The sequence below is a fragment of the Salvelinus alpinus genome, chromosome 1 (assembly GCF_045679555.1).
Source record: "Salvelinus alpinus chromosome 1, SLU_Salpinus.1, whole genome shotgun sequence".
In the NCBI taxonomy this organism is placed as follows: domain Eukaryota; kingdom Metazoa; phylum Chordata; class Actinopteri; order Salmoniformes; family Salmonidae; genus Salvelinus; species Salvelinus alpinus.
The window spans coordinates 57,851,870-57,866,471 of record NC_092086.1 but is presented as its reverse complement, the minus strand read 5'-3'; the positions used below and the strand labels follow the sequence as shown (position 1 = coordinate 57,866,471).

The window sequence follows — 14,602 nt, the reverse complement described above, 5'->3', positions numbered from 1 at the left end:
ACTGAAAAAACAAGGGTAGAGGAGGAATTCCTGAATAAGTGAGAGGGGCAGAGGAGAGGGAGGTCAGAGGAGACAAGAGAGGGAAAGGTGTAGAAAGGCTGAATGAGAGGTTACAGCTGCACTTGGTGTATTTGTGCAGCAGAGTATACAACCCCTCATTAAAGCGTGGCTATGGGCTTACAGGATCCAAGCTTCAAAGACACACATTTATCACCTCTGCAAAGCACTAAGTGACATCTGCGCAGATACATAGAGAAATCATTCCAGGAGTCATCTCATCAACGGTCCATTCTCATCGTTTAATGTTTTAACGAAAGGTTACATCAAATGAAATTCAGGTTAAAAACTAGCAACTTTAACTAATTATTTTAAGGCTTCACTTTCCAAAATAACCCTTTTTTATTTTTATAACGTAACAATCGCCTTCATTAAAAAAGGGATATTCATTTTCCTCAGACAACTAAGAAATGTACTCTGTAATAGACCTGATTTGATCTCCTGGTCGTTGTGACATCAGTGCCTCTATATGAGGCCACAAAAACCCAAAGTACACCTGACCTCCAAGATCCTTCCATAAAAACACCAGTAATTGCTAATAAAAATAAATAAAATTAAAAAAAGGTCGAAAAAACCATAGATTACCTTCTGGACCTGTCTGGAACATACATTTGTTCCTACACCACGTTCTAGGTTGCTGAGGGACAAATCTAGTGTTATTATAATAATATACCAAACGGGTCTAAAAATAGAACAAGCATGATTAGGCTTAATCTGTTAAAAATGCAACATCCCACAACCGATCGGTGGGTTTGGAGTCCAATGCGGGTACCACTGGCCTGTGCCTGCCAACTCCCTTTTTTTCAGTCTGATACTGTATGTAGTGAGTAGTGTGTGGTTACACTGAACGGACAAGCATCATATTTACAGTCTTCGTTTGTTGACGGGAGGATGATAGCACTGGTTGGAATGGCTTTGAAATGGGCCGGCCGTAGTTATTCCGTGGCCAATCGGAGCGCTGTGTTTCAGACCCAAGCAATAAGCACAGCAGCAGTAGTAGGGATGTAGTGGTTACCACTCAATCAGAGCGCTGGGTGAAAAATATCCTGGCGGTTTTCCAGAGGTCTCTACCGTCGAGATATGGTCCCTGTGGAGTAACGGATGAGTGTCTGTCTAAGAGTGACACCCCTATCTGTGACCCTGTGACACATTGGCTTCAACAGGACATGTAACGGGGGTGCACACATCAGAACGCAAAAAGGCTTTTCTGCTTCCTTCTTTCCCTCAGGTAAAGAAGTTGTTTCTCCTCTGAAGTTCCCTCTTTCTTCTATCCGGTCACCTCTTCCAGCCACAGAGGTTAACCTTCCACTGATGTGGCTCTTTGACTTCCTGTTTACTAGTCTGCATACATCTCTCATAAGTCACTATGTCTCATGTTGTCATGCCAACATGTGACGCCAATCAGAAGTGGAATATCTTGTTGTTGACTACAAAAACACCAGGAAATTATGAGTGGAAGGTTTGGCAGCTATGACTCTGCCATGTTCCTCAGCAGATAAAGGTATTAAAAACCATATCACATCAAATGTTACAAATAATAAATAAAAGTCTCTGTATAGGGCATTGTCCAATCAAAGACCCTAGTCGTAAAAACACTGCTGCGCGAATAGTCACAAACAGGGACCAATCAGGGCGCAGCATCTTCCACAGGAGCCTCCAACGCCCCTTCTATCTCCTCAAATCAAAACACTGGACACTGGCACCCTCGTGGACCTGCCGCTCTTGGGTACAACAATTGGTTCATCATCTGTCAAGGAAAGAACATGCAGGACAGTACAATTAAAGCATTGTATATTGATTATCAAGATGAGCAGAATGTGCCCTGGCAGTTTCTTATAACTGTTGCTAGCCTCTCTCTGCTAACATCACATGTGGTCTGTAGACTCATCACGACCGGTCTCATCTGTGGTTGCTCGCAACTATTGTTAGTCTCTCAATGCTCACTCACACATATCTGTAGTTAGCAGGAGCAACAGTGCTGGGCCAGCAGCATAGCACCCTGCATCCCACTGCAGGCTTGCCTCTGAAGCTAAGCGGGGTTAGCCCTGGTCAGCCCCGTAATGGGATACCAGATGCTGCTGGAAGTGGTGTTGGAGGCACACTTTCCTCTGGTCTAAAAAAATATAATGCCCCATGGCAGTGGTTGGGGACATTGCCCTGTGTAGGGTGCCGTCTGTCAGATGGGACATTAAATGGGTGTCCTGACGCCATGTGGTCAGTAAAAATCCCATGGTACTTACTGTAGGGTTGTAAACCCTGGTGTCCTGGCTAAATTCCCAATCTGGACCTCATACCATCATGGCCACCAAATCATCCCCAGCTTTCAATTGGCTCATTCATCCCCTAGAACTATTCCCCAGGTCATTGCTGTAAATGGAAATGTGTTCTCAGTCAACTTACCTGGTAAAATAAGAGATTTTAGTTTTTTTGAAAGGCCCCTCATTGAATTTTACTACTTTGCATGCATTCATAGCTTCACCTGAGGCCCATGTGCGAAAACGTAGCTTCAAGTTTTGCCTCTCACCTGAGGGTGCGTAGTTTGTGGCACGTTGGCGGTCCTTCTCGATGAAGAGGGCGGTAGCCAGGAAGAAAGCCCCGCCCCCAACTGCCACAAAAGAGCAGGTGAGGAGAGAGAGCTGCAGGGAGCGGAACTGCCATAGGTACGAGTCAGTCTGCTTCAGAGAGTCTGACACCTGATGGATGGATGGATGGAGGGAGGGAGAGATGGAGGGATGTTACACAGTAAATGAGGATCGTACTCTGTTTATTTAGACAAAGTGTGCGTGTATCAAATGTGTGTGTATATATACAGTGGGGAGAACAAGTATTTGATACACTGCCGATTTTGCAGGTTTTCCTACTTACAAAGCATGTAGAGGTCTGTAATTTTTATCATAGGTACACTTCAACTGTGAGAGATGGAATCTAAAACAAAAATCCAGAAAATCACATTGTATGATTTTTAAGTAATTAATTTGCATTTTATTGCATGACTTAAGTATTTGATCACCTACCAACCAGTAAGAATTCCGGCTCTCACAGACCTGTTAGTTTTTCTTTAAGAAGCGCTCCTGTTCTCCACTCATTACCTGTATTAACTGCACCTGTTTGAACTCGTTACCTGTATAAAAGACACCTGTCCACACACTCAATCAAACAGACTCCAACCTCTCCACAATGGCCAACACCAGAGAGCTGTGTAAGGACATCAGGGATAAAATTGTAGACCTGCACAAGGCTGGGATGGGCTATAGGACAATAGGCAAGCAGCTTGGTGAGAAGTCAACAACTGTTGGCGCAATTATTAGAAAATGGAAGAAGTTCAAGATGACGGTCAATCACCCTCGGTCTGGGGCTCCATGCAAGATTTCACCTCGTGGGGCATCAATGATCATGAGGAAGGTGAGGGATCAGCCCAGAACTACACGGCAGGACCTGGTCAATGACCTGAAGAGAGCTGGGACCACAGTCTCAAAGAAAACCATTAGTAAAACACTACGCCGTCATGGATTAAAATCCTGCAGCGCACGCAAAGTCCCCCTGATCAAGCAAGCGCATGTCCGGGCCCGTCTGAAGTTTGCCAATGACCATCTGGATGATCCAGAGGAGGAATGGGAGAAGGTCATGTGGTCTGATGAGACAAAAATAGAGCTTTTTGGTCTAAACTCCACTCGCCGTGTTTGGAGGAAGAAGAAGGATGAGTACAACCCCAAGAACACCATCCCAACCGTGAAGCATGGAGGTGGAAACATCATTCTTTGGGGGATACTTTTCTGCAAAGGGGACAGGACGACTGCACCGTATTGAGGGGAGGATGGATGGGGCCATGTATCGCGAGATCTTGGCCAACAACCTCCTTCCCTCAGTAAGAGCATTGAAGATGGGTCGTGGCTGGGTCTTCCAGCATGACAACGACCCAAAACACATAGCCAGGGCAACTAAGGAGTGGCTCTGTAAGAAGCATCTCAAGGTCCTGGAGTGGCCTAGCTAGTCTCCAGACCTGAACCCAATAGAAAATCTTTGGAGGGAGCTGAAAGTCCGTATTGCCCAGCGACAGCCCCGAAACCTGAAGGACCTGGAGAAGGTCTGTATGGAGGAGTGGGCCAAAATCAATGCTGCAGTGTGTGCAAACCTGGTCAAGAACTACAGGAAATGTATGATCTCTGTAATTGCAAACAAAGGTTTTTGTACCAAATATTAAGTTCTGCTTTTCTGATGTATCAAATACTTATGTCATGCAATAAAATGCAAATTAATTACTTAAAAATCATACAATGTGATTTTCTGGATTTTTGTTTTAGATTCCGTCTCTCACAGTTGAAGTGTACCTATGATAAAAAATTACAGACCTCTACATGCTTTGTAAGTAGGAAAACCTGCAAAATCGGCAGTGTATCAAATACTTGTTCTCCCCACTGTATATATCCGTTCAAAAGTTTGGGGTCACTTAGAAATGTCCTTGTTTTTGAAAGAAAAGCCCATTTTTTGTCCATTAAAATAACATCAAATTGATCAGAAATACAGTGTAGACATTGCTAAAGTTGTAAATGACTATTGTAGCCGGAAACATCCGATTTCTTATGGAATATCTACATAATGGCCAGAAACAAAGAACTTTCTTCTGAAACTCGTCAGTCTATTCTTGTTCTGAGAAATGAAGGTTATTCAATGCGAGAAATTGACAAGAAACTGAACATCTGATACAACGCTGTGTACTACTCCCCAAACTTTTGAACAGAGTGTGTGTGTGTGTGAGAGATAACAATCACGAGACATACCACGCCTATGAGATAAGGACTCCCAGCATCTCCAAGCAGGTGAGAGAGAACGATCTGGAAGGCCTCAGCCGTGGAGCGACGCGTGGGGACAACCACGTACTGAGAAAGATGGTGTGAGAGTGGGGGGATAGATAGGAGGTAGAAGATAATTAGCAAACGTTTTTTAATATCTTATAAATCGGCACAATACAAAAGTAACCTTGAGGTTGGAAGGCCAAACATGTGCACTAAAGAGTTACATTACTTGAAAAGTGTTTATTCATATATGCCACTATCTAAATTCTTCAACAGAAACCAATTCCATATTATCCTGCTAGTACACATTTTTGTTGTAGCCCCAGACAAGCACACCAGGTGAGTTTGTCTGGGGCTTCAACAAAAATGTGTACTGTTGGGGGTACTCGAGGACTGGAGTTGGGAAACATGGCTCTAGACAGATTACGCTAATTTGACTAGAAACACCTGTATATGGACATTGATTGAATAGGGCACAACCACCTTGCGTTTTGATAGTGCGAGATAGGGGATTGTTATGCATCTGAACTCACCAGCAGGATGTCAGCTACGATGGCCCAGTTCATAGACAGGAAGGTCTCTCCCAGGAAGATAAACACCTGATCCCACAGAAACCCTGGTTAGACCACCATTAAATGGGGATACAACGCCAACAGAGAGGAAAGCGTGTGTGTGTGAGAAAGACAGAGGCTGTGTCCAAAATCTGTCTTACTAAAACTGCATACATTCTATTTACGTACTGTTCAGTAAAATCGTATGCCGATAGCAACACGTGCTCCCGTGTGGCGCTGTGGTCTGAGGCACTGCATCTCAGTGCTAGAGGCATCACTACAGACCCTGGTTCAACCCTGGGCTTTATCACAACCGGCCGTGATCGGGAGTCCCATAGCGCGGTGCACAATTGGCCCAGCGTCGTCCGGGTCAGGGGAGGGTTTGACCGGGGTAGGCAGTCATTGTAAATAAGAATTTGTTCTTAAATGACTTGCCTAGTTAAATAAAGGTTCAATATAACATACTAGGCTCAGCCATACTGAGAATGAGTCATCTAATGCGCAAATGCATTGATTACCGCCATTCGTTTATTTTGGCACTATATCTGAGTATCAGCTGTTGTCAAACACTAGCGATTCTCTCCCTCAATATTGTGTAGCAAATTCTACTCGATGAAAAGCCGAAATGAGTATAACACCCCTGACATTTAAACCAAACTAGATTTTACAAATTTCACGTACTATAAAACATTCTATCTTAGCACATGGTAATTTCCAGGTAAAAGGACCAACGTGAAGTTCCTAGGAGCGTATCAAAGTAGGGGTCAAAATGAAAGCTAATTGTCCGAGAAAGTAAAGCATGTATACTGAACAAAAATATAAAACGCAACATGTAAAGTGCTGGTCCCATGTTTCATCAGCTGAAATAAAAGATCCCAGAAATGTTCCCGACGTACAAGAAGCTTATTTCTCTCAAATTTGGTGCACAAATTTGTTTACATAGCTGTTAATGAGCATTTCTCCTTTGCCAAGATAATCCATCCACCTGACTGGTGTGGCATATGAATAAGCTGAATAAACAGCATGTTCATTACACCTTGTACTGGGGATAATAAAAGGCAACTCAAATCTAAGTCTCAGTGGAATTGTCCATACCCAAAATGCCTACTATTTAGAACGCAAGTATTCGGACATGGCCACACAGAGAGATGGGTGTTGACTTACGTATGTGGCGATGGGGCTGGCCTGAGCGAAGACGATGGCGAGGTAGAGGAAGGGAGCTGAGAGGAGGAGTCCTAGAGCACACACCAGGGGGTCAGCCCTCGGCGTCCTCAACCTCAGTCTCCTACTGACCTCTGCACCACTGGCCACGCCCAGGATCCCCGACACAACTGTGATGATGCCAAAGTACAGGCTGGGAAGGGAGAGAGTGAGAGAAGGTTTATAACAATTCATTCCACAGGAGACATTTGTTTACCCTTGCTGACTCATCTCATTTAAAAAAAAAATGTTTTGACAATTGACTATTTCCTGATAAACTGGATTCCTTTTAAAGCAAAAATTTGATGTCTATTCTCTACTGCTGCGCTCTATTCACTGACTCCTACTGTCATCCCAAGCCGTTGCAGTTATCAGGAGTCAAGTGTAGTAGTGGCAACGATGTTGTGATGATTCAATCTTATCCTGTGATTACAGAAGAGTCTGATGATCCCTTAACATTCTGACTGATTATAAAGTGTCATTGTTCAGCGCCTAGTTCCTGTGTGTCACCTGTTGGATGTCGGTGTGTGTTTGTGTGTGTATGTGTTACCTATCAGATGTCTGTGTGTTACCTGTCGGAGGTGTCGCATGGCCCCTTAACGCAGGGGGGCCTCCCTTCGGTGAAGACAGCAGCTCTGAAAAGGAAGGCCGGTGCCCAGAGTGCCAAGGAGCCAGTCACAAAGGCCACTGCCGTGAAGCCAAACGTAGACAGCACAAAACTGGGGCTGCACACAGACACACACAAAGATATTGGTTTGATAACTATTCTATAGGACCAAAGATGCATTAGAATTGTGCAATGAATACAGAGCTATAGAGATATGGGTCAAAACATAGTGGACTACTATAGGGAACATGGGTGTAATTTCAGACTCAACTCCAGTCAAAAGTAGTGCACAATATAGAAAATAGGATGTGATATGATACTCAGCTCTGGTCAAAAGTAGTGCTCTACAGAGGGATATCATTTGACATTGGGCTTGTGATGGTGGACATACTTCCTGCAAAGAGCCTTCATGTCACCCAGCCAGCTGGTCCTTTGGAGAGTGTGCTCCGGTCGGGCCTCGATAGCACCCCTCTTTGGCTCTTTCACCACGAACAGCAGCAACACCACCGCTACCAGTCCTAATGCAGGAGTCACCTGGGGGGGGGGGGGGGGGAACAGTTTTAAATGGCATAATTGATCTATCTGACAGATATAACTAAAACATGGACACATTGAATTTAAGAGTCAGATGAAAGGTACCACCATGCTTTTATGCATGTTTGTATTACAGTGTATTATTCCCTTTATGGTTGAGAGTGCATGTATTTCGAGTAACTTTTGTGTTGAGAAGTATAATATCCAACAACTCAGGGATTAGTTAACTCACCCGCAGGGCCCAATGCCAGTCCCCTGCCAAGTCATCAACCTTTGACCCCACGATGTAGCCCAGACCACTGAGGAAGGAAGGACAATGGAACAAACATTCACCACACATTTCGCTCCTCCTATCACATAAGCCAAGACAGATAACAAAGATGGACACAGATGTATTCATTATTATGTTCTATGACCCCCACCTGCCCACTGGAATGGCGAAGTAGAAGACAGAGAGCATCTGCGTCCTCCTCTCCTTGATGTACAGGTCAGCGATGATGGTTGGGGCGATAGTGGAGTAACTGGCCTCCCCGACCCCCACCAGGCCACGCGTCAACAACAGGAGCCAGAAATACTGACAGGAGGAATGTGGGAGAGGAAGAAGGAGAGAGAGGGGAAGAAAGAGGGGGAGGAGAGATGGGTGGAGAGGGGGAAGAAAAGAACATGCCTTCAGGTTAAGATTTAACTTTAATTTAAAATTAGGGGAGCTTATTGAGACCAGGGTCTCATTTTCAATGGTGCCCTGAAGACAAAAAATTCAAACACAAACATTCAAAACATTACAAAAAAAAAAAAAAAAAAATGCAGGTACATTTTTCAACAACACAATACAGATTTATTTTTTATCCCCTTTTTCTTGATATCCAATTGCGATCTTGTCTCAACGCTGCAACTCCCCAAAGGGCTCGGGAGAGGCGAAGGTTGAGTCATGCGTCCTCTGCATCATGACCCGCCAAACCACGCTTCTTAACACCCATCCGCTTTACCCGGAGGCCAGCAGTACCAATGTGTCGGAAGAAACACCATTCAACTGACTACCGAGTCAGCCTGCGCCCGGCCCGCCACAAGGAATCGCTAGAGCGCGATGAGCAAAGTAAAGACCCCCAGGCCAAACTCTCCCCTAACCCAGACGACGCTGGGCCAATTGTGGGTGCCCTATGGGACTCACGATCAAGGCCGGTTCTGACATAGCCTGGGATCGAACCCAGGTCTGTAGTGACGCCTTAAACACTGCGATGCAGCGCCTTAGACCACTGTGCCACTTTTTACATTTAAAAATGACATTCTTATTTAACATATTCAACATGAAACTCAAACTGCCACCAGGTAATCAAGATGCAGGTTATTCAAAAAAAATGGGCTGCTTTAAATCTGATGGCGAATTTACCTAATTCGGTGGAGACGGGAGCTTTAAAATGTACTCAAGCTTTACTCTAGCTCACATCTCTTCACACACGGAGACAGACAGACAAGCAGGCAGACAGAGAGAGCTTAGGAGTTGCCACACACACACTTATAGTTTGATGTCAATTCATATACACTGTCTGAGAACCAGGGCTTGGAACTAGAGGTCTTCACATGTCCAAACAGTTGGATTCGTCCCGAAATGGATCCGTGGCTTTCCCACCCGACCCAATAAGCATACATTTATTTTACAAAAACGGAGACCCCTTCCGAATGGACCAAAGGTCAGTCGGACCCATTCTGAAAAGTACTGAGGAAAACAGACCCATGCTGGTTCGGATCCGAGAGAAAGAGAGCAAGAGAAAGAAATCTCCAACTGGGCACTGCCTGCACCATCAATAAACAAGGAATATTGGCCAAACCATCCACAGTTACATGTCCTTAAACTGCCTATAACAAATTACAAACAAACAATTTGTTGTGTTTCGATGTGTAGCATATTCCAAACTTTATAGTCTAATATTTTTTACTCTCCTAAAACAATAGTTGTCTACCTCATGGGTCGGAGATTTGAGCAATAGATGCATCTGGCCATTGCATGCATATAGGCCTAGGTGTCCACAGTACTATATATTTTAAAAATATGAACATATATTATTTGAAGGAGCCAAGCTTAGGCTTAGCCCTAGCGAGACAGAGAGAAAGAGAGAGATGCCGGCCCCATGTTTCCGACATCGACTTCTTTATACTTGTCAATTGGCTACTACTGCTATACAGATATAGGCGTACAGAAGGAGGCTAATTCGTTCATTTTCGATCCGAATCTATTTTATAGAAGTATTACATTTTTCGATTAAAGGAGTAACTCTGGTAGGCCTAAAACATTCTTCCTCATCTCAAGTTCAACTGTCAGTCAGTTGGAGTGTCTGTGTGCACTGCCTTCATATGCCTGCTGTAGCTATGCCTAATAATAGCCATACCACAGTGAAGAATTGAGTAACGTTAACATTTAATGCTAGTTAAGGATACTATAGGTCACGTTTCACATTGGATTTATTAACTACAAAAAGGTAAGACGTGTTTTTATTTCCTTGTGCTGCTCTGCAAAAAAAATAAAAAAAGCTACCGAAAGGAACGATATAAACCGTAACTTTTTCAGGGTTCAACACGGTTTTATTTTGCTAGTCAAAATATTATGATTCTGTTCAGAACGAAACGATTGGGAAATAATTTGTTCCAACCCCTGCTGAAAATGATAGTTAGGAAGTGTCCCTCACTTCTTTGGGCGTGTAGGAGCTGGCGAGTGTCACGATGGACCAGAAGCCTATGCCCACACTCATGATTATCTTCCTGTTGTACCTGTCGCCCAGGTAACCAAAGACAGGAGCCAGGAACATGTAGCTGCAGATGAAGACTGTTTGGAGCAGCCCTGACTTCCCATCATTGATCCCAAAGTACTGCTCAATGTCAGGCAGAACACCTAAACAAGACAGAGACAGACCTGTGTTATACGGCATATGAGAAATGACTTATCCATAGCATTCCTTGTGGTTATGATAGTCTAATCCAACATGCTTTTTAGGAGTAGCATATGCTTCCGTAGCAAACAGATTCATGATTGTTCTTTGTGTGAAATTATCATAATATACACACTACCATTCTAAGTTTGTGGTCACTTAGAAATGTCCTTGTTTTTAAAATCACATTTTTTGTCCATTAAAATAACATCAAATTGATCAGAAAAACAGTGTAGACATTGTTAATGTTGTAAATTACTATTGTAGCTGGAAACAGCTGGTTTTTAATGGAATATCTACATAGGCGTACAGAGGCCCATTATCAGCAACCATCGCTCCTGTGTTCCAGTTGCACGTTGTGTTAGCTAATACAAGTTTATCATTTTAAAAGGCTAATTGATCATTAGAAAACGGTTTTGCAATTATGTTAGCACAGCTGAAAATTGTTGTTCTGATTAAAGAAGCATAAAACTGGCCTTCTTTAGACTAGTTGAGTATCTGGAGCATCAGCATTTGTGGGTTCAATTACAGGCTCAAAATGGCTAGAAACAAAGAACTTTCTTCTGAAACTAGTCAGTCTATTCTTGTTCTGAGAATTTAAGGCTATTCCATACGCAAAATTGTCAAGAAACTGAAGATCTTGTACAACACTGTGTACTAGTCCCTTCATAGAACAGCGCAAACTGGCTCTAACCAGAATAGAAAGAGGAGTGGGAGGCCCTTGTGCAAAACCGAGCAAGAGGACAAGTATATTAGAGTGTCTAGTTTGAGAAACAGACGCCTCACAAGTCCTTTACTGTTAGCTTCATTAAATAGTACCCTTCAAAACACTAGTCTCAACGTCAACAGTGAAGAGGCGACTCCGGATGCTGGCCTTCTAGGCAGAGTTCCTCTGTCCAGTGTCCCTCTGTCCAGTGTCTGTTCTTTTGCCCATTTTAATCTTTTATTTTTATTGGCCAGTCTGATATATGTATTTTTATTTGCAACTCTGCCTAGACCTCACCCTGTAAAGTTTCAACTGAAATTGTCCAAGATTAATTAGCTAGCTAGCTTTATAAACAGTGCTGACAATTCCCTTCGGGCTAGCTAGATGAATTATATAGCCAACATTTATATTGATGCTCTGTTACAATAACCAAAGTGAAACCATGATGTATGACTGGATTGGATGTTGTATGCAATTTCAATGTTGTTTGAGTTGCTTTGTGTTTCAGCAAATTTGTTTGAGATAATCTCACTGCAACACTGCTTGACATAGGTGTTTTCAAAGAACCACCAGTCAAGGTGAGCTCCCCGCCTACAGCCTACTAGCTCCCCGCTCTCTCAGTCTCTTCAGACTTCCTTGTAGTTTGACATGAGAGAAAAACTACTAACTAAAATAATAATAATTGAATCTGTGAAAAAATATTATGACTGATGTTTAAGTCACACATAAGGCTATTTTACATGGGAATCAGAATGACTGTTTGGGGGATTTAAGGTGAGGATCAATTTCTAAACACTTATGATATGTAGCTCCCCTTTAAAGAAATGTTAGGTGAGCGTTGGGTTAGGTAAATGTTGGTGTAACGTTAGATTGTCAATACCAGCCACAGTGAACCTGTCCATGTAGTTGAGCAGGTTGATGAAACACAGGACAATAACGGTGAACACAGCTCTCATGCTGGACACTCCGCTGGCTGGCTCTTCCTCTTCCCGGCGCTGGCTAGGCCCTGCACCAGGCTCTTCTGAACCCTCTGCCTCGCTGTCATCAGAGAAGAAGGGCGTGGTGTCCGAGGTGGGGTCGGCTAGAGACATCACAGCTGCTGGAGAGAACAAGGAAGGAAACAGAATGACGAGGAGGTCATTTTGGGTCAACAAAGTAGGCACCTTGAGTTAAATTGAACTCACGTGCAAAGAGTTCTGGCAAAAACAAAGGAGAGGGAAAATGAGGAAAAAGACCTAAATGAATGGCAGACACAAATTGCATTTCAAAAGCGTGTCATTGTAAAACCAAAGCTAATGTGAGTGGTTTGGTTGTGTTATTTAGCTAAAGGGAGTAAAGTAATGTAATTTAGAGCCAGGGGAACAAGACAGTCAGAGATAATGTGGGAGAAGGGGGGAGTATAGAGATGTAGTCTTGTGATGTACTTTAACGAAACTAGCTTACTGTCATGTGAACATAGACAGCACATGTCTGAATGTGTGTGTGCAGTGTTAAGACTTATTGTGTATTAGTATCAGCATTTGTTTCAGCAAGAATGGACTCTTTTTAGAAAGAGTATATGAGGAAACCCAGGTAATGAAAGATACCATAGGTAGAACCATGAGTTACAACTTGAGTCTGGTTTCTGTATGGTTTCCCCATTTCCTCGTGTTTTTTAACGTCACACAAAGACGAACTCTAGCTGGTCAACAGACTGTCGGGTCAAGTTGTGCTGACAGGCAGGCTAATACACAAACATCCTCTTCAAAACAACAAGCTAAACTGTGCATAATTAACCACAAAACTATGTCTAGGGTAGAGGGTTAAAATGCATCGTCTGTTTACAGATGGCTAAATAAAATACTTAACGTTAGCATGTTAAACTAGATAATTTCAGACTGTTTAAAAACACACACACACAGTGATTGCATGAAATCATGGATGTTCTTTCAACTATGGTTGACTATATTAATTTTATCTAGTTTGAGCAGGGTTCCATTGTCTTTGTAAGGTTGCAGAAGTATACATTATGTAGTTAAATTAGCTGGCTGTCGTTACGTGATTGCTGGACAGCAAATTATGTAACTAGTTAGCTATTCCGACCCTATAGTCATGGGACCTTGGTTGGTTATCTTGTTGCTAGCAACCAGTGGCACCGTAAACAATTACCAATCGCCTTGTTAGCTGGCTAGCTAGCTATCAGCTAGCTACAAAACTAAAACTACCTAACATATTTGGTCATTCATCAATGTCAGTACGTTAGCTAGCTAGCTAATAATATGTAACAACTGTATTCCATAGCTAGCAGCCCAGTAGTGTAATCATACCGACTCTCATATACTTTGTAACAGATGTCCATAATAGCTTTGTGGCTGTGTGAGTCAAAGCTACTGTTTGTCATTGTTTACCTGGTGAACGCAGTGATGAGTCGGGATTGATACGTCTTCGCGAATTTATATCTGTCTCGGGTCCTGTGGTGATGTCAGATCTGCTCTTGGGATTTATGGCATTAGCTTAAACACACTAGCGTCAACATTTCTGAAAAACTGGTCGGACGAAGGTATACCGCTGTTTTTGTGAGGCGCAACTAGGTACTCTTAATCATCGCGGCGCAGCCATGTTGAAATTATATCCAACTTCCGCCCCTTACTCACATGACTTATTGCAACACCACCTCCCTTGGAAATCGACTAACAATGAAACTGATACCAGAGACTGAACACTAGATAGATAGCTAAACCAAAATACCTTTAATTGGCAAATAGTAAATAGTTTAATAATACATCCACAAAGAAAGAACCAGTGGAGGCAGCAACAGGCAGGTAGGGGGGGGGGGGGGGGGGGGGCAGGGGAGATTGGGCCCAGGGTGTCATCAGTCACGGTCCAACGCTTCGATCACACCGACGGTCTCAGGGCCTCCGGAAAGGGAGAAAGAGAAAATATGCGGGTTAGTGAGAGCATGGCTAAAACCATAGTACACCACATGCACTGGGGTTAGAGAATAACCCACAGTGTTGTGGACACTGGATAATCTGACTAACACAAACGACCTGTTTGACCTCGCTGTGATACTGTAGGCTTACTTATGTTACTTCAATGAGTCAATTCAGGTAGCATTCAATGTCTTGCATTTGTGTTAACCATGGCAGCCAGCATAGTAAATAAAGAGATGTGCAGAAAGATAATCGGCCTCTTGTGTCTGTGGATCCTTTCCCCTTAATGTACATTTCATGTCAGCCAGGCTCAGCTTTTCA

General features: G+C 43.3%; 1 protein-coding gene across 2 annotated transcripts; it reads right to left on the bottom strand.

The window, feature by feature from the left end:
• Positions 1 to 280: 280 nt before the first annotated feature.
• spns1 (SPNS lysolipid transporter 1, lysophospholipid) lies at positions 281 to 14,538 on the bottom strand. Of its 2 annotated transcripts, none has more exons than XM_071411767.1 (12): positions 13,757 to 14,538; positions 12,250 to 12,465; positions 10,424 to 10,626; positions 8,165 to 8,316; positions 7,975 to 8,041; positions 7,600 to 7,742; positions 7,174 to 7,326; positions 6,566 to 6,755; positions 5,384 to 5,449; positions 4,836 to 4,934; positions 2,582 to 2,750; positions 281 to 1,804 (listed from the first exon to the last, which is right to left on the bottom strand). In XM_071411767.1, the coding sequence occupies exons 2-12, from the start codon at positions 12,458 to 12,460 to the stop codon at positions 1,734 to 1,736; spliced, it is 1,524 nt and encodes a 507-aa protein (XP_071267868.1). In that variant the 5' UTR covers positions 12,461 to 12,465; positions 13,757 to 14,538; the 3' UTR covers positions 281 to 1,733. The 2 variants fall into 2 exon arrangements, with proteins under 2 accessions (XP_071267868.1, XP_071267859.1); XM_071411758.1 differs by having other exon boundaries at positions 12,250 to 12,468; positions 13,757 to 14,537.
• Positions 14,539 to 14,602: the final 64 nt, after the last annotated feature.